Below are 24129 nucleotides of genomic sequence, written 5' to 3' on the forward strand. Positions count from 1 at the left end.
GCTCCATAAAAAAGCATGTGGTTTGGATTGACTTTAATTGAATTCCCTTGCAAACCACAGATTCTAAGTTATCCCCTAGTAGGTATAACATTCAGAGAAGGCAATGGCACCCCACTCCAGTACTCTTGCCTGGGAAATCCCATGGATGGAGGAGCCTGGTAGGCTGCAATCCATGGGGTCGAGAAGAGTCAGACATGACTGAACGACTTCACTTTCACTTTCATGCATTGGAGAAGGAAATGGCAACCCACTCCAGTGTTCTTGCCTGGAGAATCCTAGGGACGGGGGAGCCTGGTAGGCTGCCATCTATGGGGTCGCCCAGAGTCGGACATGACTGACGCGACTTAGCAGCAGCAGCAACAGCAGGTATAACATTTATAGGAGACATGTTAGTTTACTCTGAATACCCCACTGATTTCTAACAGTAGCAGAACTCAGAATAAGATCATCTTTTACTAGAATGCCAGAGCTACATGTTGATTTCTGTAAGCCAAAGAAAATAGGTGTTGGTAATAAAAGAATAATGTTTTCAGATAAGAAGAAAAATATTTAATTCATTCCATGCTAATAAATATCAAACACAATCTCCTAAGAAAAACCACACACAATCTCCTTATACTGTTTGGTTTGTTTTTCTCTAATTCAACGCAAGGCATTTTCTTTGGGGGAAGAAAGAATACTTTTTCCAGGTCTGGAGATTAAACAATTTAGTAGTCGCTTCACGTTCAGCTTACAAAAAGGGGATTTGCATATGAACTTGCTTCGGCAAGAAAACACATCTGAGCGTGTTTCATGGGAACTATCTCTAACCATGGCTCCATCTTTTCTTTTCTTCATCCCTATAGGTCACTGGATTGAAACTATCTCAGGACCTCGATGATCTTGCCATTCTCTACCTGGCCACAGTTCAAGCTATTGCTGTAAGACACTTGAATGCCATTTTTAAAGAGATTTAGGTCTATTGATAAAGTTGAGACTGCATATCCCCCAGGATACATCATATGCTGTTGTGACAGAGATTCTAGGGAGCTTGCCAAAAATAGATGCTTGTCCAGAAGGAAATTCTGAAGATCTTTATCTACTTTACTAATAGCTTCACATAGCTGAGAACTAAAAGGAGTTAAAATCTTAGAACATCTTACCTACCATTTATCTACTTTGTCTTCTAAGTTCAATTAAATAGAAGCAAGCAAGCAGATGCCATGTTCTTGTGCATTAAGAAGAGCTGGCATTAAGAATGTCCAGATTTATAAAATATGTGATATTGTTCACTTTACAAAAGCATCCAGTCCGGGGTTCCTTTAAATAGTAAGCTTCCTTGGAACATGAAAATGTTTGTTTTTATAATTAGGTGCTTAAATGAAAGCATTGGATGGTTAGGGAAGGAGAAAGGGGAGAATTCAGTGTTAGGAACTCCTAAACTGAAGATCAACCAGAAATGAAAACAAGTTTTTAGAAGGTCAAGCATCACTGTCTAAGGACTCATTGTCTAGAGGTGATCTGTGAGTGAGCTACAGGAGGGCTCTAAACCCTGAAATAACATGAAAGATTGCATGTATGTGCATGTTAGAAAGTGCATTTGAAGGGAGTGAGTCATGGCTTTCAGGATCTCAGAGCTGGTAGGAACTCCAAAATAACAATAATCCAGTGAGGCTTAGTTGCTCTGCTCTGGAAAGGGAGTTGGAGACTAAAGGAAAGGAGAATCAGTTCCCTGAATTCTGAGTCATAGTTTATTTTTCATAAATATACCTACTTAAGCAAAGTACTTTTATTTATTCATGCTATATAGATATAACTATATGCTATTCAATTACTCTGTTCTCCACATGCCACTTTCATATCCTCATTGGTTTAAAGAATAGAATTACATACATAGTTTCTATATGTCCATATCATCAACTAAAGTACTTTCCTTTTGTTTGGATTTACCCAGGTACCACATACATACAATAAAAGAGCCCAGTTGGCCAACACAATTAAATAATCCTTTTTAGCTTATAAACAAGTTCATCTAGAAACAACTTACTGAAGCAACTGTCTTATTGATATAAGAGCTTGTCCAGTCCAGTAATACCAGTCAGCCTGCTTTATTTATGGGAACTTGGTTTAAAAAAAAAAAAAAAAGGATAGTTCTGACATCTCTCAAAATGGTAAGAGTGACTAGTATGAAAAGATGAAAAAATGGAGAACAGAAATATGCATCAGTAGTAAAGGTAGTTATTTAGTGATCTTGCTTTATAGTAAAGATAATAATAATAAATGATACAGTTTTGAGATATTATGTACCAGGTAGTAGGCTAAATATTTTACATACATTATATGACTTTACCTTATGAGGGAGGAATTATAATCCCTGTTCCAAAGATTAGAATCTAAGCCTAAGTGAGGTTAATTAACTTGCTCAGTTTCATACCGCTAGTAAGTGGCAGAACTGGGATTTAAACCCACAGATTTGTAAAATAAACCTGGGTACACAGTGTATTGAGGAGCTTTTATTTTCTGATGTTAATGTGTGGAAAGTCTTATAGTGGAATGAATCACAGGCATTAAAATGAATAATCTAGGAAAATATCAGAGCTGCATGAGGCTCATCCTTCTGAGTCCCTGCTAAGAGGGAAACATGAAGAAGGAGGCCACCCAGGATGAGCCAAGGGTCACCATCATCTGATGATCATCCCTGTTCCCTCTCACTGATGCCCACTGCCTGTGCCAGGCACCAAACAGGGTACCTTACCCACAGTGAGTAACCCTGTAAGTAGGTGGGCTTGTCTCATTTTACAGACAGGGAACACTGCTTGCCAAGGTCAAACAGCTAGTGCATGGCAGAGTCAGAATCTGAACCTCTGTCCTTCTGCTCTCTGGCTTTTGCTCTTTCATGTTACCATGCTACCATTGCTCTTGGATCAGTTTGTAAAAGCTACGTGATTGAAATAAGCCTTTAGGCATTCCCAAGAACAGTTTTGATTTGATACATTTTAGAAAACATCATTAATCTGGCCAGGATTGTCCCACAGAGTCCCCTTCCTGGTAAGAACAGTGTAGCAGAAATCTAAGAATGTACAATGCAGGCCATGGGTGGGGGAAGGCTGGGGTGGGGGAAGCCAGCTACATTTTCCAGAACACCACACACTTGGCAAATCACTTTTGTTTGTAATAGGTCGTACATGTATTAAAAGCTATCATATTTATTCTCTCCATTGTTTTAATGACCTTTATAGCACCACAAAGGAAAGGCAATTGAAGACAGATTTTTCAATAAGGCTATGTTGTGCAGTCCATTGAACTGTGAGGAGTTCGGTCTGTTTTGCAAAAGTATCTGGGTGTTCTGATCTTTTAGTTCATTTGTGTGTTTTAATGTGCATTTTAATGAGCATTCTAATACCAGAGATTTTCCCATGATGTTCAAAAAAATGTGTTCACTGACTATGAATATTCCTTACACCTATTGATTATAAAGTTATTTAAGCACATTCCTCTCCATAGCAATATCTATGGTTGACATTTTCTAAGAACAGAATGAAATTAAAGAGATATTGTAGTGAAGTTAATTTGAGACTATGCAAAACCCTTCATGAAGTGAAATTCTCTCTTGACCAAGCTTAATTGAAAGACCTGTCAAACACCCAGTTTATCCATAGCCTGTTCATCTATAGTTTTCTTTGCAGAATAGACTCTTTAAAAGTACTATTTGCATTTGAAGTCTCTCTATTTGCATTTGGTTCTGTACATTCCCAGTGGAACGGCCTAATTTTAATTTAAATTTCTCTGTGAAAACATTTTTTCCAGAAAGGTGAGCACAAAATCATTTTAGCACAAAGCCCTTTGGTGGGGCGTTTAAGGAGGGTGGAGTGTTTCACACAGAGTGGCGTTTAAGTTGCCGAAAGGGAAGGCCCTGTAACTAACCAGCAGCCTGAGTGGGAATTTCCTGCTGACAATGCCACACGGAGGATAGATCGGCCATCCCAGCCCCTCTGGAGGGAGCGCCTCTTGTTCTGATCGCTTCGAAACTTTTCCCAGAGAATGTGCTTTGTGTTACTCTCCTCTCAGGCCTGCTAATCACATGAGCCCCCAGGTTTCTGGTTTTAGAAATATCAGAAATATCCATTTTGCACGGCATCTCCATGCACGTTAGGAGGCAGCTTCCCCTCCCCTGAAGCAGACTGCATGGCTTTAAGCAAATTATGGAAATCCTAAATGGGGATAATAATATGCAGCTTTTGATTTTTTTTCATAAAATTAGAAGTGATGTTAAAGAGCATAGCAGAGTGCTTAGCCTATAGCTAATAACCAGAATAGCTCTCATTTCTAAATACCTTCCGTGTACTAGACACTCTTCTGTGAGCTTTACATATGCTGTCTACAGCAGCAACTTTGCAAGGTAAATATTTCTGTATTTCATCAAGTCTAAGACCACATTTTAAATTTTCGTTGCATATTAACATTTTAGACAGTCCATGGAGTTATCAAATGAAAAATATGATGTTTTATTCCCATTTTTAAAATGAGAATTGAGTCATGGAAAGGTTAGGTGTGAATTTGATTCTAAAAGTAGGTAAAATGCCTGAATGCCTTCCCAGGTTTTTTTTTTTTTTGGTTTTGTTTTTTTAATTCAAAAGCCATACTCTTATTTCCTAGGTGCAGATTCATGCTCCTAGAGTAGACTAGAGTTACCTGGAATCCACGGACACCAAATGATCCATGGCAGATGTAAGGCCATTTGTAGGGCTCCTAAAATTAATTATAATACTATTTTATATATGACTTTTTTCTGGGGAGGTCAGTAGGCTTTATCGTATTCTCAAGAGGGTTCATGACCGCCGCAAAAAGCTTAAGAAAGAACACCTGGGGGTAATCAGGCATATTCAATAAGCAGGATCTGGTCTTATAGGGTACAACATGTTTTAATCTTTTCTTTAACACACTACATCTGTGGATGATCTTTGGCGGCCCAAGTTTTATCTAATCCATATTCTTACTAGACTCGCTAATAGCTCCAACAAACCTGAAGACCTGTGGGCTGGAAATGCCTGGTTCTGCTCCTGAACTGCCCCCACTATTGCAGGAAAGGGGACCTCTTCCAGGACTCAAAAAGGGGTCTAATACTCGGAAATGAACTGTCCAAGGAGACACACGTGCCGACAAAACAAGAGACTTTATTGGGAAGGGGCACCCGGGCAGAGAGCAGCAGGGTAGGGAACCCAGGAGAACTGCTCTGCCACGTGGCTCACAGTTTCAGGTGTTATAGTGATGGGATTAGTTTCCTGGTTTTCTGTGGCCAGGGCCCTTCCTGGTGGTGCAAGCACTGCTCAGTCAAGATGAATGTCAGCAAGAAGGATTCTGGGAAGTAGTAGGACATGTGGTGTCTCCTTTTGACCTTTCCTGAACTCTTCCACTTGGCGGTGGCTTATTAGTTCCAGGTTCCTTGCTAGGACCTCCTCCATCCCTCATCATTTACTCCACAGCAATCAGGATTTTCTGCATCCTGATGATTTCCTAAACCCTCTTCCCTTCCTTTGGTGAAGCTCAGATACTGCATGTCCTCAAGCTGAGCTGTCGTCGCCTTCTTTGTGCACTTGAATGCCATCTGACCAGAACCACTGTCTACCTTCACTGAACCTGTGAAGCCCACACCCCACCTTCTTGGTGTTTGCACCATCTCTTACCTCCCAGATCCTTAACCTCCCTTTCTCCCTTGACCTTCTCCTTCCCCTTGACCTTTTCTTCCATCTGCTTCAGCCACTTCCTGTGTGCACACCTGGGACTTGGTCACTCTCCATAGTTGCTCTGTCTGAACATCTCAAGGGCTATCGTGACACCAAAATACCTTCTCCCTCATTTCTTCCCAGAGCCACTTTCTCTAACATCACTGTGCAGCTGCCTCCTAACATCATATCACAGTTCATCTTTTTGTTTTTAATCCTCTCTCAAATAAATGATGATTTGGAGACTTCCAGTTTTTTAATGTTCTAGGAAATTGTGGTTTTTAGCTACTCTAATACCCTACCTAAAACTAATGACTTATGTATTAAGATTCACCTTGATGACCCTATGGTAGTATCTTCTTGTCAAGCATCAGTTTTTACTGAGTTTCGTGAACTGAACAAGACAAGGATGAAAATAACACATTTTCGAAAGATAGGAGGACACAAGGGCTGAAATGAAAATACGGTGAAGCTTGAGCCAAACAGGGCATGTGGTTTCTGCATCATCTCAGATCACTAAGGACTGATGAGGAATGGATTCTGGCACTGGACACCGTCTCATTAGAACCACTACCTGGCTTCAGGTGATAACAAAGGTTCTTTTAGCCCTTTGCCAGCCTGAAGTCTTGTGGCTCACCTTCCTTGTGCAATGAGAGCCCTCTTTCCATGTTTCTGCTGCTGAGTTTGTTGGCACCATTTCCAAGGAACTAACTTCTTTAGTTCCTCTTTAAGGAAGGAAAACTGACTTAGAGATCTCCAGCAGTGATCTTTTGAAACAGAGTTTTTTGGAGCAGAGCTGCCAGTCACTCCATTCCCCATAACTTATAGAGCAGAGGTCCCCAGCCTGCCAGGTTGCACAGCAGGAGGTGAGTGGCAGGTGAGCTAGCGAAGCTTCATCTGTATTTACAGTTGCTCCCCATCACTCATGTTACCAACTGAGCTCTCCTTCCTGTCAGATCAGCCACAGCATTAGATTCTTATAGGATCACGAATCCTGCTGTGAACTGCACATGTAAGGGATCTAGGTTGCACGTTCCTTATGAGAGTCATCCAGAAACCACCAACCCCACGCCAGTCTGTGGAAGAATTGTCTTCCACAAAACTAGCCCCTGGTGCCAAAAAGTTTATCGTAGAGGATCTGGACCATAGTGGATACTCATCAAATCTGTGTAGTTGAATGAACTGTGTTAACACTGTCAACTTGTTTTGTCAATGTATGACTACTGATAGAAGCAAATGGTATAATAATTCAGAAGGTTTTGGAATCAGGCAGACCCAGGTTGGAATTCCCACTCTGCAACTTAATATAATGGCATTATCACGAGCAATGTAATCTCCTTGAGTCCTGACTTTCTAAGAGAGTATATATATGTCAGGCTCCAAGTGCAGGTTCTACTGCTGGGTAAACACTTAGCAAATGTTCTATATCATTTCCCTTTGCTACCATGCTGATGCTTTCTTCTATTTTTCCTTTTAAGTTCGGGACGCGCCTCATTATAGAGGCCATGGAGTCAGCAGGGCACTCGATCAGCACCCTTTTCCTGTGTGGTGGCCTCAGCAAGAATCCCCTTTTTGTGCAAATGCACGCCGACATCACTGGTAAGTATGAGGAGGAAGAGTAGAGATTATCCTAGACTTGACAGCACATGAATGTGGCCAAGATCTAGACAGGGTAGAAAAAAGGAGGATATAGGTGGGGTGCCATATTATTTGGAGCATTTATGTTAAAATGATTTTTTTCTTAAGTTAACTGCTGTTGTCATACCAGGAAAAGTGACTTCTATGTGTATCCAACTACTGGATGATGGTAAGAAATAAGAGAAGTTGGCAAGGGCCAGATCTTAGTTTTCAAATATTTACTTAAGAGTCTTGAGTACCTCTTCTCATACCCCACTTTGGGTAGTATTGAAGATACAGAAATGAAAACATGATTCTTGCCCCCAGAGAGCTCAGGGTCTGTGGAAGAAGGCAGACAGCAAACAGACACATCACATCCAGTGTAGCAAGAGCTTTGAGTGAGAAAAGCACAGGGTGTTATGGAAACACCATGACCTTGCCCTGGTTTGGATCTGTAACAGTGCAGGGCAAGTGACTGGCGGAAATGATAAGCAAACCATCTTGAAGAAAGATTGCCGAGCCTGGCTATGGTGGGAGCTGCGGGTGTCTGGCTGCTGGTGGGAATTTGAGCCCTGATTGAAATGTCAAGATCCTGTGATTCCTTCTCAACTCATCAGAACCAGAGATCATGACACAGATGGAGGGAATCCTGGGTAATGGGCTGATCCTTCTGTGATCTGAACAGACAAAAGCAAGCAGGCTTCATAGTGCAGACTCCCGAGCCCCATGGAAGGGACCCCATGAATAGGAGGCCTGCTTGAGTCCCAGTGGCTGACCTGGGCTCATTTCCCTCTGGACCTGCTGCCCTCATGCCTTTTGCTCCCTTCTCTCCCACTGTCTCCTGAGAACTCATGTTCCCACTCCCCACTACCACACGGAGGCCAGGTACCAGGGCAGGGCAAGCAGAGGGAAGTGGGAAAGGATTGAACCCTGCTCACAGCCCCAACTCCAGTCTCATCTGATTCTCCCTCCACTGGCCTCCATTCATCATGATCTTTTGCTGCCCCCCTGTCCCCTGCATGCCATACCTCTGATGAATGGGGGCTCCAGTTTTCTGCTAGACTCTCCCTTCCCCCCTCCAGGCCACGAAGATACCCACAGGTGAGAGCTTTCCCACACATGATGGGCAACATCACCCTCTTCACGTTATGAGATCAAACTCTGTTGCTGAACCCCTTCTTAGAGGTAGGGAAACAGAAGCATAGGCCAGTGAACAGTATCAAAAGCACACGGTCTAAGGGTAAGTATGTAAAAATAGGAGTAGAATTGACTGCACTCAACTGCACTCCTACTCTGTGTCAAGGTAAATCACTTTATTTACATTTAATCTGCACACACCACCAAAGGTAGGAATCGGTGCCCCTGTCTTACAGACAGGAAAACTGAGGGTCAGGGAGGTGACTTATATTGACCATCCAAGGTCAGACACCTGGTAGGTGCCGGACTAGGATGGTACCGGGTGTGTCCAGACCTAATGTCCTCTACACTATGCTGCTGACCCAGGTTTCTTAACTTTTCTGCCCAGTTTATAACCATTTAATGATGAATCCCCCTTTCCTAAAGTGTCCAAAACCTATGGAAATGGGCCATATGGAGGCAGAAAAGAAGACGTAAAAGAGGAGCCCAGATTACCTTATAATTTTCCCTAAGAGAAAAGCCATAACTAGCTTGTTCAAATACAATTCATACTTCAGATCTGATCTGTGAGTGACTTTCCAACATCCAGCCTCCAAAGAGCCACCAAGACTTCCTACCTGGATCTAGGGAGGGAGATAGAATCAACCCTGGCTGACACATCACCCAAGGGAATAGGAAACAATGGCCCGAGAGCAGGGCAGCCGGCCCTGACTCTGCACTGTGGCTCCAGCCTTTAGGAAAGTGAGTTCTCTTCCAGGCCTCACACCACTGAGCTGACTCAGAAGAAAGGGGTGCAGTGGCTTCATAGAAAGTTCTACTTTGGAAACTGTTCTGCTTTAGGCTGTCAAATGAAAAGGCTGTTAATCGTTATTTGGATTCCGATTGAAACTGGACCCTTTGTCTCTGACTGTGGACCAGTTACAGTTTTGAACAAAGGGATCTTTTCTTTGGCCTGAAATGCCTCTGCCTGGGGAAGCCTGTGATTGACAAGTGATGGCAAAGTGCATCTGCCTTGAAATGCTTTGGGTTCTGCTAGACTCATTAATGCATCAGATAAAATAGTTCACATTCCAGGCAAAGCTGCCTTCTTCCTCTCCTTCACCCAGCACTCTGCAAAAAGAACACATTTGCATTTGTTTCTGTAAAAGACGGGTACACAAGCTGTGGGTGTATAGGTAGAGTGTTTGGTGCCTTGAAAATTGTAATTGCTCTAGTTTTCCTGCAAACAAAGCTATAGAAAGAACCATAGACCTGATACATGGGTCTCAGGAATACATGTGAAAACATAATGGAATTTGGCAGATTCATTGGAGATAGTATGGAATAATGGAGCAGAGCACTAGCTCTGTGACTTTAGGCAAATTGCTTTACCACTCAGCCTCATTTCCCCCTTCTGAAAGGTAGAAATAATATTCTTTCCCTCATAGAGAGCATGCCGAGGAATAAATACTCATGAGTTTGTGTGCACCAATCTCTGTGCTTAGCTTAAGATAAGTGTTCAATGAATGTTAGTTCACTTCTTCCCTTCAGGCAGCCCCACGCCGAAAAGATGGAGGTGCATTTTAGAAAAAAAGAAGTTAAATATTTTGTAAGCAAGTCTTTGCCATTTGGGGAACAGTCTGCTCCTGCCTGCTCCATGCAGGGAGAGCAGGGAGAGCAGGATTTTGCCAACTTGAGAAATGTCCTCTACGTGAGGAAGAAGAATCTTGTTGTACCCTGGGCATATAGTTAACTGTGGTTTCAAGAAATACTTGGTGTGTACTGAGTAATTATAGGTTTCTCTCACTGACTCGGGACTAAATGTTCCTCCTAAATTTTGTTTTGAAAAATTCTGGCCATTTCAGTAGGGGTTTCCCTGTGCCTGTCTTATTCATTATTCAGTCATTTACTCTTTCATGTATTCATTCTCTGAGTTTGGCACGGGCATGTAAAGAAGAACAGTCTTGTCCTGCCAAGAGGCTCATTACAAACAGAAAAAGTGTTCTTGTGCTCTGACCACTCTCCAGAGAGGATAGGGAGACCCAGAGGACGTTGGTGTCAGTATGAGTCAGATCCAAGCAGAGAGCAGATGACACACTCACATTGGATTAACTGGAGATACGTCCAGTAAAGGGTCTGTTTAGAGGCATGGGCAGGTTTGAGGGAAACCCCGGCCACCAGGCAGTACCATGAATCTACTCACAGTCTAACTACCCCGAGGCTTCCAGGGGCCAGGGCGGGAGGTAACCCACCTGGGGCTGAGGGGCTGCGTGAAGAAGGGCCGCCTGACTGCAGATGAGCTCAGTCAAGGATGTGATCAGAGGGCAGGGGGCCTGCAGACATGGTCCATACAGGTCAGTGTCCCAGGACCCAAATCGGATAAACATGAAGAATTTGGGATTTTCCAGGCAAGAATAATGGAATGGGTTGCCATGCCCTTCTCCAGGGGATCTTCCAAATCCAGGCATCAAACCCTCATCTCTTGTGTCTCCTGCATTGGCAGGCGGGTTCTTTGCCACTAGTGCCACCTGGGAAGCCCAGTTTAGTGCTTTCTCCAAGCCACAAACTCTTTTAAGTGCCTTATTTACAATATCACTTTTTTTTTTTTAAAGTATAGAAGTTGGGTCAATTTTTTATGAGAATGTTCCGAAACAGTATTAAAAATGCTCAAATAAGCTTGTAAATTCTCACAACAACTCTGTGAGATCAGTGGAATTTCAACCTCATTTTGCAGCTGGGAAAACAGGCACAGAGAGGTTAAATAACTCACCTAGGGTCACACAGCTAAGACAGGGAGGAAGCCAAAATTCAAACCCTGGCAGCCTGACTCCAGAGTACTTTGGGCTGCAACTGGAGAGCTGAGAGGGGATCCACCCAGCTCCCCCTGGAGTCCCATTCCCGAGGACAGGGGCCGTGAGCAGTTCTTCTTTGCTCAGACCAGTGAGGCTTTAACAGGGAAAGAAAGGCTAGGAGGCAAGCAGCATGTGGGATGATGTCATGTGATAAGTCCAAAGCCCATGGGATGGTCAAGATCACATTCCCATCCCCACGATCCCCAGACTCTGCAAAGGCTTGTCATGCTCTCTCCACGTGTGGCCCACATAGCCCTCCCACGTGGCCTGGTGTCTCTCCTGCCTTCTGGACGACTGATGGGCATCTCCCCCATTCTTTCCCCACTGGTCCACTTTCCAGCCCAGGTGAAGTGCACCTAGAAGGCCCTTACCCCTCATTGAGATTCATCCTAACACCACCATTCTGAAAGGGATTGTGTTGAGCCCTGCACGTACCCTTTCCCATTAAATTCCAGCAAACCTGTTATTATCCCCGTTTTACACAGGGGGAAACTGAGGCTAAAAGTGTATAAATGACTTGCTGAAGAACACAGGGCTAGTGGAACCAGGTTGAGCTTCTCCCAGAGACCCCACCCCATCTTATCAGCAAAGTCTCCAGCACTGCCCCTGTGGATGGTGCTGGTATTCCTAAGTCTGCTGGGATATGTGTGAGAATTCTGTCCCCTGTTCCCTTCATCAAGGGTAGCTGGGGAAAGGGCCCCAACCTTGGAGTGGGATGATGAGTTAGGAGATGGTGGGAGGGCAGAGGAGGCTATGTCCAGGAAGTCTTCCCCAGAAAAGACAGGAAGAAAAATCCAGTCTTTGGAAAAACAATGTCTTGAGTAAAGGAAGATCCTACAGGTCTGGCCACAGAGCTTACCTCTGTGGAGTTTGCTGCCATCTCCTGATTATCAAAAATATTTATATTTTATGTATTTTTTTTCATATGCACACATATAAAATACTAAGAATTCTAAATTATTCCTATTCATCTTAAGTCCACTTTGAGCTAGGAGTGTTCCTCCCTACCTGGTGGACCCCTACTCATCCTTCATAGTCTTATTGAATCCTGAGCTCCACTGCTCTGACCCCCTTCCCCATCTCAAAAATTTATTCGTTCATCATATAAGCACTTACATGTGCTCAATACCAGTCTCAATTCTAGGGATTCAGCAGTGGACAAAATAAAGCCTCTGCCCTCATGGAGCTTGTGTTCTAGCAGACAAGACAGAAAACCAGAGAAGTAATAATACAGTGTTGGAGGGCATTGAGGAAGTCAAGGGGGATAAGGGATGTTGTGGGTAAGTTGTCATTTTCCTTCGGATGGCCAGGAAAGCCACAATGGGAAGACATGTTTGCACAAACTTGCAGGAAGGAGTTGCCCCAGGGACATCCTGAAGGAAGTGACCCAGACAGGAGGAACAGCACAGGCAAGGCCTGAAGCTGATTCAGGAAAGAGCAAGGTGACAGGATCATGCGGCCTGGAGGAGAGGAGGAGCCAGTCAGGGTGGGAGAAGTAGCCCTGGTCCTGGAGTGCCTTGTCAGCCTTGGTAAGGGCTTTCGCTTGCACTCTGAGAGATGTAGGAGCACCCCCCCCCTCCAAGGTTCATCACACCCTCTGTCACACTTCCCTTTTCTTAGTGCATCTCAGTTATAGACTGAACCCCATGTGAGGCCTCTGTCTCTTTCTCATCCATCTCCCCTTTGAGACCTGAGTAGCAGAGAAGTCAGATTCATCTCTGTCTACCATAGGCTCAGTAGAGCACTTCAGAAAAGTTTGTAGAAAACTACTCGAAATGGCAGGTAGCAGCTAGCAGAAGCCTAGAAACCCTAGGCAGAAAGGTCTCCTGAGTTGAGGTGTGTGTGTGTGTGTGTGTGTGTGTGTGTGTGTGTGTGTGTGTGTGTGTGTGTGTGTGTATTGGTTCCCAAGGGACCCTTGTCTATGGTACTGGCAGGCAGGTAATCCTACAGAACTGGAACTGCAGGGGGCAGGGAGGGAGCCCTGCCGCTGCCTCTACATCAGGTGTTTGTGCTGCCCGGGCTGCTGACTGGCTCCCCTGGCCCTGCTCCCTAACCAAGGTGTGGCCTTGTTCTGCGCAGGCTTGCCTGTGGTCCTGTCGAAAGAGGTGGAGTCTGTACTTGTGGGCGCTGCTGTTCTGGGGGCCTGTGCCTCGGGGGATTTCGCTTCTGTACAGGTATGTGAGGACCAAGGGGTGGGCCGTGGCCCCGCCCCTGTCTGGGGCTGTCCTTCGTCTTGACAGCAGCTCATGTCTTGCAAAACACACACAGGATATAATTAAGAAATGATAGGTTCCAGCCAGGGAAAGCACAAACACTTCTAGCTTCAGACGTGTTTATTGCAGTTTTCATTTGACTTGGCCTTCGTTACTGTCAGTCGTTCTGTTCTTCTATTGGCTTTCTTTTTTTTTTTTTTTTTCTCCTTTAAAATAGCTCTTACATGATTTCATCTAAATTTCCCCATTTTTTTTTCTTTTAGCAAGTGAAACAGGTAAGGTAGAAAACTTAAATTTTTCATGTGAATTTCTGATTTTTATTTGCTTCCTTCATCTCCACCTACCACTTTTTAAATACCTCCAAGGCCTCTTTCAACAAGAGACACAAATGAAAATGTTTGTAAAAGGGAATTAAAAGAAAAAAATAAGGAACAGAGATACAGGAAGAAGGAAACAACTTGCTGGTGATGATGGAGCACACAATTTGACTCTGAGCTTCCTGGCAGCCAAGACAAAAAAGAACACATGATAAGTTGCATAATTCTTATTTTCAAAAAGAGGAAGCATATTAGTCTCTTTGGGAGACAAAGCTTTTCCTCCCACCAAATTGCAAAAGACATTTCACACATGGGTTTTATGGAGAGATTTTGAGTTGTAAAATAATAAGGCTAACAATAGGTTTACAAAAAGGTAGAGAAACCATATGGATTAGGGCTCAGAGCACAAGCTCTGCAGTCAGCCCTCACTTGACTTCCTACAAGTTCTGTGATCTGCTGTTCACTCTGTTTCTTTATCTATAATAACAATCAGGAGCACATGAGTTCTTTCTCTGAATCAGGAATGTACATTCAGTCCCACAACAGCTCTATTATCCCCCTTTTATAGTTGATGAGTCTGAGGCAAAAGAAGTTAAATAACTTGGCTTATGTTGAAACAGCTAGTAAATGCCAAAACCAAGAAGTCTGGCTCCGAAGCTGTAACTGAAAGTTGAAGAAGTATTTGTTCAGCTGAGCATCAGAGAGCTTAAGTGACTTGCCCACGGTCTCAAGGTTGGGACTAGAAGCCAGGTTTTCCATTAGTAGCTCAATAATGAGAGCTTTATTTATTGTAACCTTCTTTTGTACCAAGAACTATTCTAGGTGCTTTTCGTATAATCTTCCTGGTACCTCTCACAACCCACATGGGCAACAGAGATCCAGAAAGATTACAGAATTTAAGGGTACATATTGGAAATGGTCACATGCAAGGGTCTCATTCCAACACTTTGAAAGTGTAATGCCCTGCACCCTGTCCAAGCCTCTCAAGCTGATGCTTATGAACTATCTCTTCCAAAGAATTGAACCCATTCATGACTGCTTGTGGATTTTTTTTTTTAATTTTATTTTATTTTTAAACTTTACAATATTGTATTAGTTTTGCCAAATATCGAAATGAATCCGCCACAGGTATACCTGTGTTCCCCATCCTGAACCCTCCTCCCTCCTCCTTCCCCATAGCCTCCCTCTGGGTCGTCCCAGTGCACCATCCCCAAGCATCCAGTATCGTGCATCGAACCTGGACTGGCGACTCATTTCATACATGATATTATACATGTTTCAATGCCATTCTCCCAAATCTCCCCACCCTCTCCCTCTCCCACAGAGTCCATATGAGATGGATGAAACTGGAACCTATCATACAGAGTGAAGTAAGCCAGAAAGAAAAACACCAATACAGTATACTAACGCATATATATGGAATTTAGAAAGATGGTAACAATAACCCTGTGTACGAGACAGCAAAAGAGACACTGATGTATAGATCAGTCTTATGCTTGTGGATTTTAACTGGAGTTTTTATACAAAGATGGGAGAGTTGAATTTTCAACATTTTTCTGGATTTTCTGGTAACTGTCAGAAACGTCACATGGAGGTATTTATTGTTGAAATGTCAGTGACTTATTTTAATGTATTGATTGATGAAGATGTTCTCAGAACTAGCTGCCTCGCCCTCCCTGGGATGAAGCATAATTGCTAAAACAAAGCGGTAGAGATGCTTACTAAGGCTCTGCATAGGTTAATTCATATTATGAACTGGAAGTTTCTTTTCCCTTAAAATTCAAATGTTGAATCCTGAATCCTGCAGCATGATAATATTTAGAGATGTGGCCTCTGGGAGGTAATTTGGATTAGGTGAGGTCATGAGGGTGGGACCTCTATGGTGAGATTAGTGCCCTTCTAAGAAGAATACTGGACCTTGCTTTCTCTGTGTTATGTGAGGACACAGCCCAAAGGTAGCCATCTGCAAACCAGAACCAACCCTGCTGGCACCTTGATATTGGCACCTTGAGAAAATAGATTTATGTTGTTTAAACACTCAATCTGGTATTTCGTGATGTCAGCCCGAGCAGATGAAGACACCTCATTTAATCTTGACAGTCTCCAGGTAGGACTTTTTATTCCTGTGTTATATATGAAGAAAACCAGGCTCAGAGATGTTTTAAGAAATTTGCCCAAGGCTACAGTTAATAAGGGACAAAAGCAAAATTGAAATCAAGGTCATATATATCCTCTGCCGATTTTCTTTCTGTTTTTATTTATATTTTTCTTTTTTCTTGAAAAATGTTTTTTGGCTTCTTATATGTTCAAGGGTGAATTTTCTGCAAAGGAATGTCATTGGTCACAAGGAGATTGTCTACAGCCAAAACAGAGTAGTGTGACATGATCTGACTGTTCTGTCCAATTCTTCATACCATGACTTATAGCTCCTCGTTGATATTTTAGTCATATTTGGAGTTTCTAACTCTGAGAATATTCCACTCACATCTTCTCCTAGATGGAAACTGAGCCTCATCCCTTCTGACTTCTTCTTCACTACATAATATTCTCCCTTAGTCTTCCAGAAAAGTATCTAAGATAAGGTAGATTGAATGTTGGAATCAGTGACTTGAGTAGCAACTGCAAGGCTTACCACATTTTAAAGACGAGCTCCCATCCCCTGTTCAACCCACAAAATTAAGTGCCTCTCCTGATTATTTTTAGGAGACACTATAATCTAGTAAAGAAAGCCCGCAGGTGCAAGAGACCTGAATCTTACCTGCCATCACATGCCAGAGAGAACCCATGTGGTCTTGACTTCTGTGTGTGGTTGTTATACATCTTCAAGCAGTGTCACTTGACCTCTCCAGGTGCTTGTTTCATTTGTTTATTTCCTTTTAAAAAAATGTTTAATTAAGAATTGCCACACCTGTGGGACTGCTGAGATAGCGCCTTTGAAAGGTTCAGTGACCTCCATGAAGTTCAGTTCAGTTGCGTCCAACTCTTTTGCGACCCCATGGACTGCTGCATGCCAGGCCTCCCTGTCAATTACCAACTCCCAGAGTTTACACAAACTTATCTACATTGAGTCGGTGATGCCATCCAACCATCTCATCATGTCATCCCCTTCTTCTCCTGCTTTCAATCTTTCCTAGCATCAGGGTCTTTTCAAATGAGTCAGTTCTTCACATCCAGTGACCAAACTACTGGAGTTTCAGCTTCAGCATCAGTCCTTCCAATGAATATTTAGGATTGATTTCCTTTAGCATTGACTGGTTGGTTCTCCTTGCAGTCCAAGGGACTCTCAAGAGCCTTCTCCAAACCACAATTCAAAAGCATCACTTCTTCAGTGCTCAGCTTTCTTTATAGTCCAACTCTCACATACATACATGACTACTGGAAAAACCACAGCTTTGACTAGACGGACCTTTGTTGACAAGGTAATGTCTCTGCTTTTTAGTATGCTATCTAGGTTGGTCATAACTTTTCTTCCAAGGAGCAAGCATCTTTTAATTTCATGGCTTCAGTTACCATCTGCAGTGATTTTGGAGCCCCCCAAAATAAAGTCTGTCACTGTTTCCATTGTTTCACCATCTATTTGCCGTGAAGTGATGGGACCAGATGCCATGATCTTGGTTTTCTGAATGTTGAGTTTTAAGCCAACTTTTTCACTCTCCTCTTTCACTTTCATTAAGAGCTCTTTAGTTCTTTGCTTTCTGCCATAAGCATGGTGTCATCTGCATATCTGAGGTTATTGATATTTCTCCCAGCAGTCTTGATTCCATGAACCTCCATGAAGCCCAGGTATAATTATCAACATTGTTATAATGATTATGTTTGGAAATGTAAATACACGTACACTTGGATTCATTCATCTCTCTCTAAAGAAGAGATGCAAACCTCTGTGCCCCAGGTCTGGGGACCAGATCAGGACTCTGGCAGGTTGAGGTGAAACAGAATAACTTCCTCCCTGTGATTCATATTCTTCAACCTGAACTTCAAACTTCAAACCTGAACTTCATAGGTCCTAACTTGATCTTCAGGATGCCTGCTACCCCTTCCTTTAAGAAAGCTGAGCAAAGCTTGCCAGCAACTCAGTGATTCCCATGGGCCATATGTTTTGTCTTCTCATAGGCTACACATATGGTAGCTGGATAAAGAATTTCACTTCTTATCTAGATGGGCTGACTTTCATATGTTTAGCCAGTGGCATCTCCTTCAGATGAAGGAAAGGATAAGAAGACTCCAAAAGACCCAGACTACGTGCCTGGGGAGACAGAATTTCCCAAATTCTTAGGCCCATGAATGGATGACATCAGCCAGGGATAGAGTGCTATGCCTTCCTTTGCCAGTACAAACAGATCAGAAGAACTTAGAGTTGTGAATTTTACTTATAGCTATTGCACACTTCTATATATTTCAATTCTGGGGAAAGTGTATCAGCTGGAGGGAAAGGGATAGTGGATGGAATTTTCTGATGGGTTATTAATGAGAGAGATTACTCAAGTTACAAGGTCCATTGCTATTCAAATTTTGCACTCCACAGACAGTTCCTACTTCCACCCTTTGTTTATTTATCCATTCATATTCTCATCCTCAGAGTCTTCCTTTCTTCCCCTGCCCTTGTCTGCCCTCCCTTTAGACGGCTAAAGTCTTCCCCAGTTCAGTTCAGTCGCTCAGTTGTGTCCAACTCTTTACAACCCTATGGACTGCAGCATGCCAGGCCTCCCTGTTGGTCACCAACTCCTGGAGCTTGTTCAAACTCATGTCCATCGAGTCAGTGATGACATCCAACCATCTCATCCTCTGTTGTCCCCTTCTCCTCCTGCCTTCAATCTTTCCCAGCATCAGGGTCTTTTCCAATGAGTCAGTTCTTCGCATCACGTGGCCAAAGTATTGGAGCTTCAGCTTCAGCATCAGTCCTTCCAATGAACATTCAGGGTGGATTTCCTTTAAGGTTGACTGGTTTGATTTCCTTATAGTCCAAGGGACTCCCAAGAGTCTTCTCCAATGCCACAGTTCAGAAGCATCAATTCTTCTGCAGAGTCTTCCTACTCTTCCCTTTTCAAATTAGGGTCTCACAAAGGGTATTGATATAGCCATCCAGCCACATTAAACAATAGAATAATAATATCTTAAAGCAGGGGTCCCCAACCCCCAGCCCACAAACGCCCAGCCTTCCTCCCTCCTTATAGTCATAAAAACATGGAATACAGGCAGTCTTGGCATCTATGATCTTTCTATCTGACCTCTCCCCCATCCCTAGAAGGTCACCCACTGCTCCTCTGTCCATCAGTGCACTTCAAAGTGATCCTCTCTAATTCTGAATGTCCTGGAATGCAAATAATCACAATTAGAAGTTGGGAGCATCCCATAACAATTCTGTAGGCTCCTAGGTCCTGGAAAATTAACAAACTAGAAAAAATAACTTTATGAGCTATCAGCACACTTCCATTTTCTAAGCACAGACAATAGAGAAGTTCTGAGAAATGCAAAGGACACATAAAACAAGAAACCGGGTTCATGATGCCATGAGAGAAAAACTCAGTCCAATGGCAAAGAGGCAGAAATACAACATGGCTTTCCACTTTCTGCTTCCTTCAGGCCCTCTGCAGAAGTCATTAGCTTCCTGTAATTTCTTATCTTATAAGGCAGTTTTTTTTCCCCAAGACTATTTATATAAAATAAGCTTTAATTCTAACAGTGCTATTTATCTTGACACCCACCCTCCCCACCTCAGGAGGAGGCGGGTAAGCAGTAGAGAGAAGCCTCTAAAGCAAAAATCAGCAAAATGAGACGGTGACAGGAGATCAGAATGAATTCAGCCATCTTTCAGGGTAAGGAAAACAAGCCCTTGGAATCAACCAATTAATCAAAACCTCTTTTCCTCCCATGGTGTGAGGGCTGCTGCCTCTGAAAACCATTGACTCCATGTGTTCCCACCATCAGCTTTCCTTGTCACGTTCCAGACAGACTCCTGTGTCTCGCAGACCAATACGTGTAAGCGGCCAGTGGAGAGCGGTGATTACTCACCCTTTCTGTAATGTGTGCCCACAGGATAAACGATCCACGCTGACCGCAGTGGTCTACCCTCAAGGTCAGTCCTTGCAAACACCCTCACTACTTAGCCAAAGCCTCTCCTCCTTTCTGTTCTTTTTTGCGAGGTTTTACTTCATTTGGAGCCAGTTTATATTCATCACCTATTATGTGCTTCAAAGCCTGTGGTTTTGTATGTGACACAATACGTCTCCAGTCTGCTTTATTTTGTGAGAGTCAACTTTCTGTGCTTTTTAGTTCTGTTTGGTTTTCTGTCACCATAAATACCAGTTTTACATTTTGCAAAGTAAAGTTGATTATCATGATCTTGCTTTCTGGAGGTTTGGAAGGACGGATAGATTTATATAATGGATGTTCAGAAATATGAAACCATCCCATTTCTTGGTACATTCAATATTAATTTGCTGAGTTTTTTCCTTTTTCTGTAATACAAGTAATAATAATTCGTGTTCATTGGGAAAAATAAGAAAATTCAGTTAAGCTGAAAGAAAAGTATGAAAAGTTTTAGGATAGGATATTGCTATCCTAAAACTATCACTATATTATATTCTGGTTTCTGTCCTTTTAATCCTTTGGTCCATATTTTAAAATTACTTTGTACTTTTATTGATTGCAGAAATGTATTCATACAATGCATATTGTTTTATAACCTTTTCCCCCACCCCAAAATACATAGTAAACATCTATATTTATCATTTTTGTAGGCTGTATAATTTTTTGCCCCATAGAAAATGCCGTGACTTATTTTTTCCAGTCCTCTAGTTTTGAATATTTAGGTTGTCTCTGTTGTTTTAAGGAATGTTGCAACTAATAACATCTCTGTAGCTAAAATTTGCCCACCACACCCTAAATTATTTCCAGAAACTAAATTATGGAAGTATAGTTGTTTGGTCAAAGAGTTTGCCCAAGCTTTAGGACTTTGATACATATTAGCACTTTATACTCCCACCAACAGTGAGTGAAATTTCAGGGCTCACATTTCTTGTGTGTAAGGAGTCTTTTGGTATGAGTTTTAGTTTCATTTGGTTTTCATTCCCAGGCCTCTTAAAATCCCATTCATTTCACATATGGTCCTGATACTGTCAGCTCTCTTTAGTAGCCTTTTGCCCTTTGCTGCATAAGCATATGCTTCAAGAGCTATGAGATTCTGGTTTCTTATTAAGTAGATTCAGGCCTCTGATTGGATTTTCAATGTCCTATCCCATATGGGAGTGCCTCATAGAAAATCAACAGAAAATCCTGAAATGGTAATTAATTTAAAGAAGGATTAAATTAAGAATGTGATATTGCCCTTAACATTCTTTATACTTACTGCCATACCTGGTTAACAGTACATTCTTATATTTTTTGAAAATTGCTCCTACTCAAAAAAAACAACCAACCAACCACAAATTCAGGTCCTGATTAATTACATATCTCTTACTCTAATCCGGTTTGCAAAATGGCATCATGGATATAAAAGTCAAAAATTAGGGACTTCCCCAGTGGTTAAGATTCAGTGCTTCCACTTCAGGGGACATGGGTTTGATCCCTGGTTGGGGAACTAAGATCCCCTAATGAAGACTTACTGTATAGCACAAGGACCTCTACTCAGTGCTCTGTGGTGACCTAAATGGGAAGGAAATCTAAAAAAGAGAACATATATGTACACATATAACTGATTTACTTTGCTGTACAGCAGAAACTTTAACACAACATTGTAAAGTAACTATCAGTCCAGTTCAGTTCAGTCGTTCAGTCGTGTCCGACTCTTTGCGACCCCGTGAATCGCAGCACACCAGGCCTCCCTGTCCATCACCAACTCCAATAAAAATAAATAAATATTTAAAAATAGCTCAAAATTGGAATTCTGTTTTTAAGAGATTATTTCAATATATAAGATATATGACATTTGACTCTCCCGCTCTTTATAGGGTGATCCTAGATCAAGGCCTGTTACTTTCCATCCTATGTCAGTCATGGAATCTTTGGTTTGTCATTCGTAGAATCTCTGCAGCAACCAGTGGATGTTAACAGTCCCCACTGTGCAGATGGGGACAGTGAGGCATCAGTTCAGTCGCTCAGTCATGTCCAACTCTTTGCGACCCCATGAATCACAGCACGCCAGGCCTCCCTGTCCATCACCAACTCCCGGAGTTCACTCAGACTCATGTCCATCGAATCAGTGATGCCATCCAGCCATCTCATTCTCTGTCGTCCCCTTCTCCTCCTGCCCCCAATCCCTGCCAGCATCAGAGTCTTTTCCAATGAGTCAACTCTTCGCATCAGGTGGCCAAAGTTTTGGAGTTTCAGTGAGGCATGGAGAGGTCATATAACCTTGTTCTTTTTGTTCCAACAAACCATGCTTTTTATATCTGTTGCTTGGAAAAAGCAGAGATTACCATGTGGCAGCTCAGCTGCCCTTCTAGGGTGGAATGGATAATAGAATAATCAGCATCCCTGTTTATCATTGCTACTTTGTTGATTATGACTTGTAGAAATAAAAAGAAGAAACATACTCTGTTTGGTTTGGAAGCTTTCTACTTCTTTTGTTTGGAGAAGACTGCATACCATGTTCCCAGTAGTGTTTTATCTTTTTGTATTTAATCATAACCTGTCCATTTACTTTTTATAGAGATAGATATAAAAAAGCACTTAACTAATTAAGAACTTTAGTTAAAAGACAGTTTTTATGGTATTGTTATTAACACAGAGGTTTAGGCTAACAAACATTTTTTTCAAATATCTCCTTCCTCCTGCAGTTTTTACTCAGGAACTTAAGAATTGGGCTTTTATAAAAACAAACAATAGCCAAATATCTACTGAGTCCTTTAGTGGCTTAGGAGGATTTCAGAACTGTAATTCTAAAATAAAGTTTACCTACTTCTCTTTGACTTAATTTTGTTCAAGACAACATTTTATACTGGTACAAATCTGAAGAAATATATTAGATTATTTTGTAGAAATGAATGTCTATACATACTTAATTCATCATTCTAATTATCATTTATGCTTTTACTTTTTATGGTGAATTTCCTTGTTGGGATAAATTAGAAATTTCTAATAATTAGAAATTTCTAATAAATTAGAAATGAATAAGTTGGGCTTTTTTCTCTTTAGGATGTTAGGAATAGAAGATCTGTGCAATATAAATTTAATATTCAACACAGTAAATTAAGCTATAGAAGCAAAAAAGACATGAGGGAAGATAAGACCTTTAGTTAAATCAGAAATTGTCTGTAATTGGGGAAAAGTTCTTAAAAATGCCTACACGTGCACACACATAAATGCGCACATAGATACCACTGGACGAAGATTGATTCAGAGCCATGGAATATTTAGAGGTCTTTCTGAAATCTATGAAAGACTTCTGATTGCATCATTGAGGCAAATGATCAAGATGTATGTGAGAGAAAAATATCATTATTACAGTTACTTATTGGAAATGTTTGATACTTTGCAGTGAGCCATAAAGTACTACGGGTACAGAAACTTGGATGTCATCTCTCTAATCATATACATATCAAAGAAATTTTAACATCTAAAAATTTAATATCATGTTAAAAGTGATTCATAAGGAAATTTCCTATACTATTATCATCATAAATTTTACAAATGAAGAAACAGGGTAGGAAGGTTTAAGTGACTTACCAAAGTCAAAGGCTAGAAATGGTGGGAGCCAGAATCCAAGGCCTAGGCTAGAATTCCAAAGCTGAAGATTGTTCAACTTAATCATACTTGGAAGTGGACTCCTGTGGGGCTGAGTGTGATTACCATTACTTTTTTAAAATTTTTTAAAATTTATTTTATTGAAGTATAGCTGATTTACAGTATTGTGTTATTTTCTGCTGTGCAACAAAATGATTCAGTTATACTTACGTATACCCTCTTTTTCATATTCTTTTCCATTATGGCTTATCACAGGATATTGAATATCGTTCCCTCGGCTATCCAGGACCTTGTTGTTTATCCATCCTGTGTATTTTGCATCCTGTGTAGTTTGCATCTGCTAATCCCAAACTCCTAATCCATCTCTGCCTCACTCCCCCTCCCCCTTGGCAACCACAAATATGTTCTCTATATCTGTGAGTCTGCTTCTCTAGACAACTAGAATTTGAATATACATTAAAATGTCACTGTGTTAGTCAGGGTCTTCACAGAAGATACCCTCAAATGGATAGTTGTAGGGAGTTTAGTAGAGGGACTGTTTACAGACTGTAGACTGGCTGTGGAGAAATCACAAGGGGCGATGTAGTACACTGGAATCTGTAAGAGCTGGACCTTAAGAGGTGAAGGA

The 24129-nt window shown here is 41.9% G+C and overlaps 1 protein-coding gene across 4 annotated transcripts in view; it reads left to right on the top strand.

Annotated features, from left to right (window-relative positions):
- Positions 1-24129, top strand: part of FGGY (FGGY carbohydrate kinase domain containing) — a 504873-nt gene that overhangs the window by 397792 nt on the left and 82952 nt on the right. For all 4 annotated transcript variants that reach the window (XM_010859213.1, XM_010859222.1, XM_010859202.1 and 1 more), the window contains 3 exons: positions 846-920; positions 7181-7301; positions 13367-13461. In XM_010859213.1, coding sequence (XP_010857515.1) covers positions 846-920; positions 7181-7301; positions 13367-13461 — 291 coding nt within the window. The remainder of the gene's footprint in view (positions 1-845; positions 921-7180; positions 7302-13366; positions 13462-24129) is intronic.

The sequence above is a fragment of the Bison bison genome, unplaced genomic scaffold (assembly GCF_000754665.1).
Source record: "Bison bison bison isolate TAMUID 2011002044 unplaced genomic scaffold, Bison_UMD1.0 scf7180017856337, whole genome shotgun sequence".
NCBI lineage: Eukaryota > Metazoa > Chordata > Mammalia > Artiodactyla > Bovidae > Bison > Bison bison.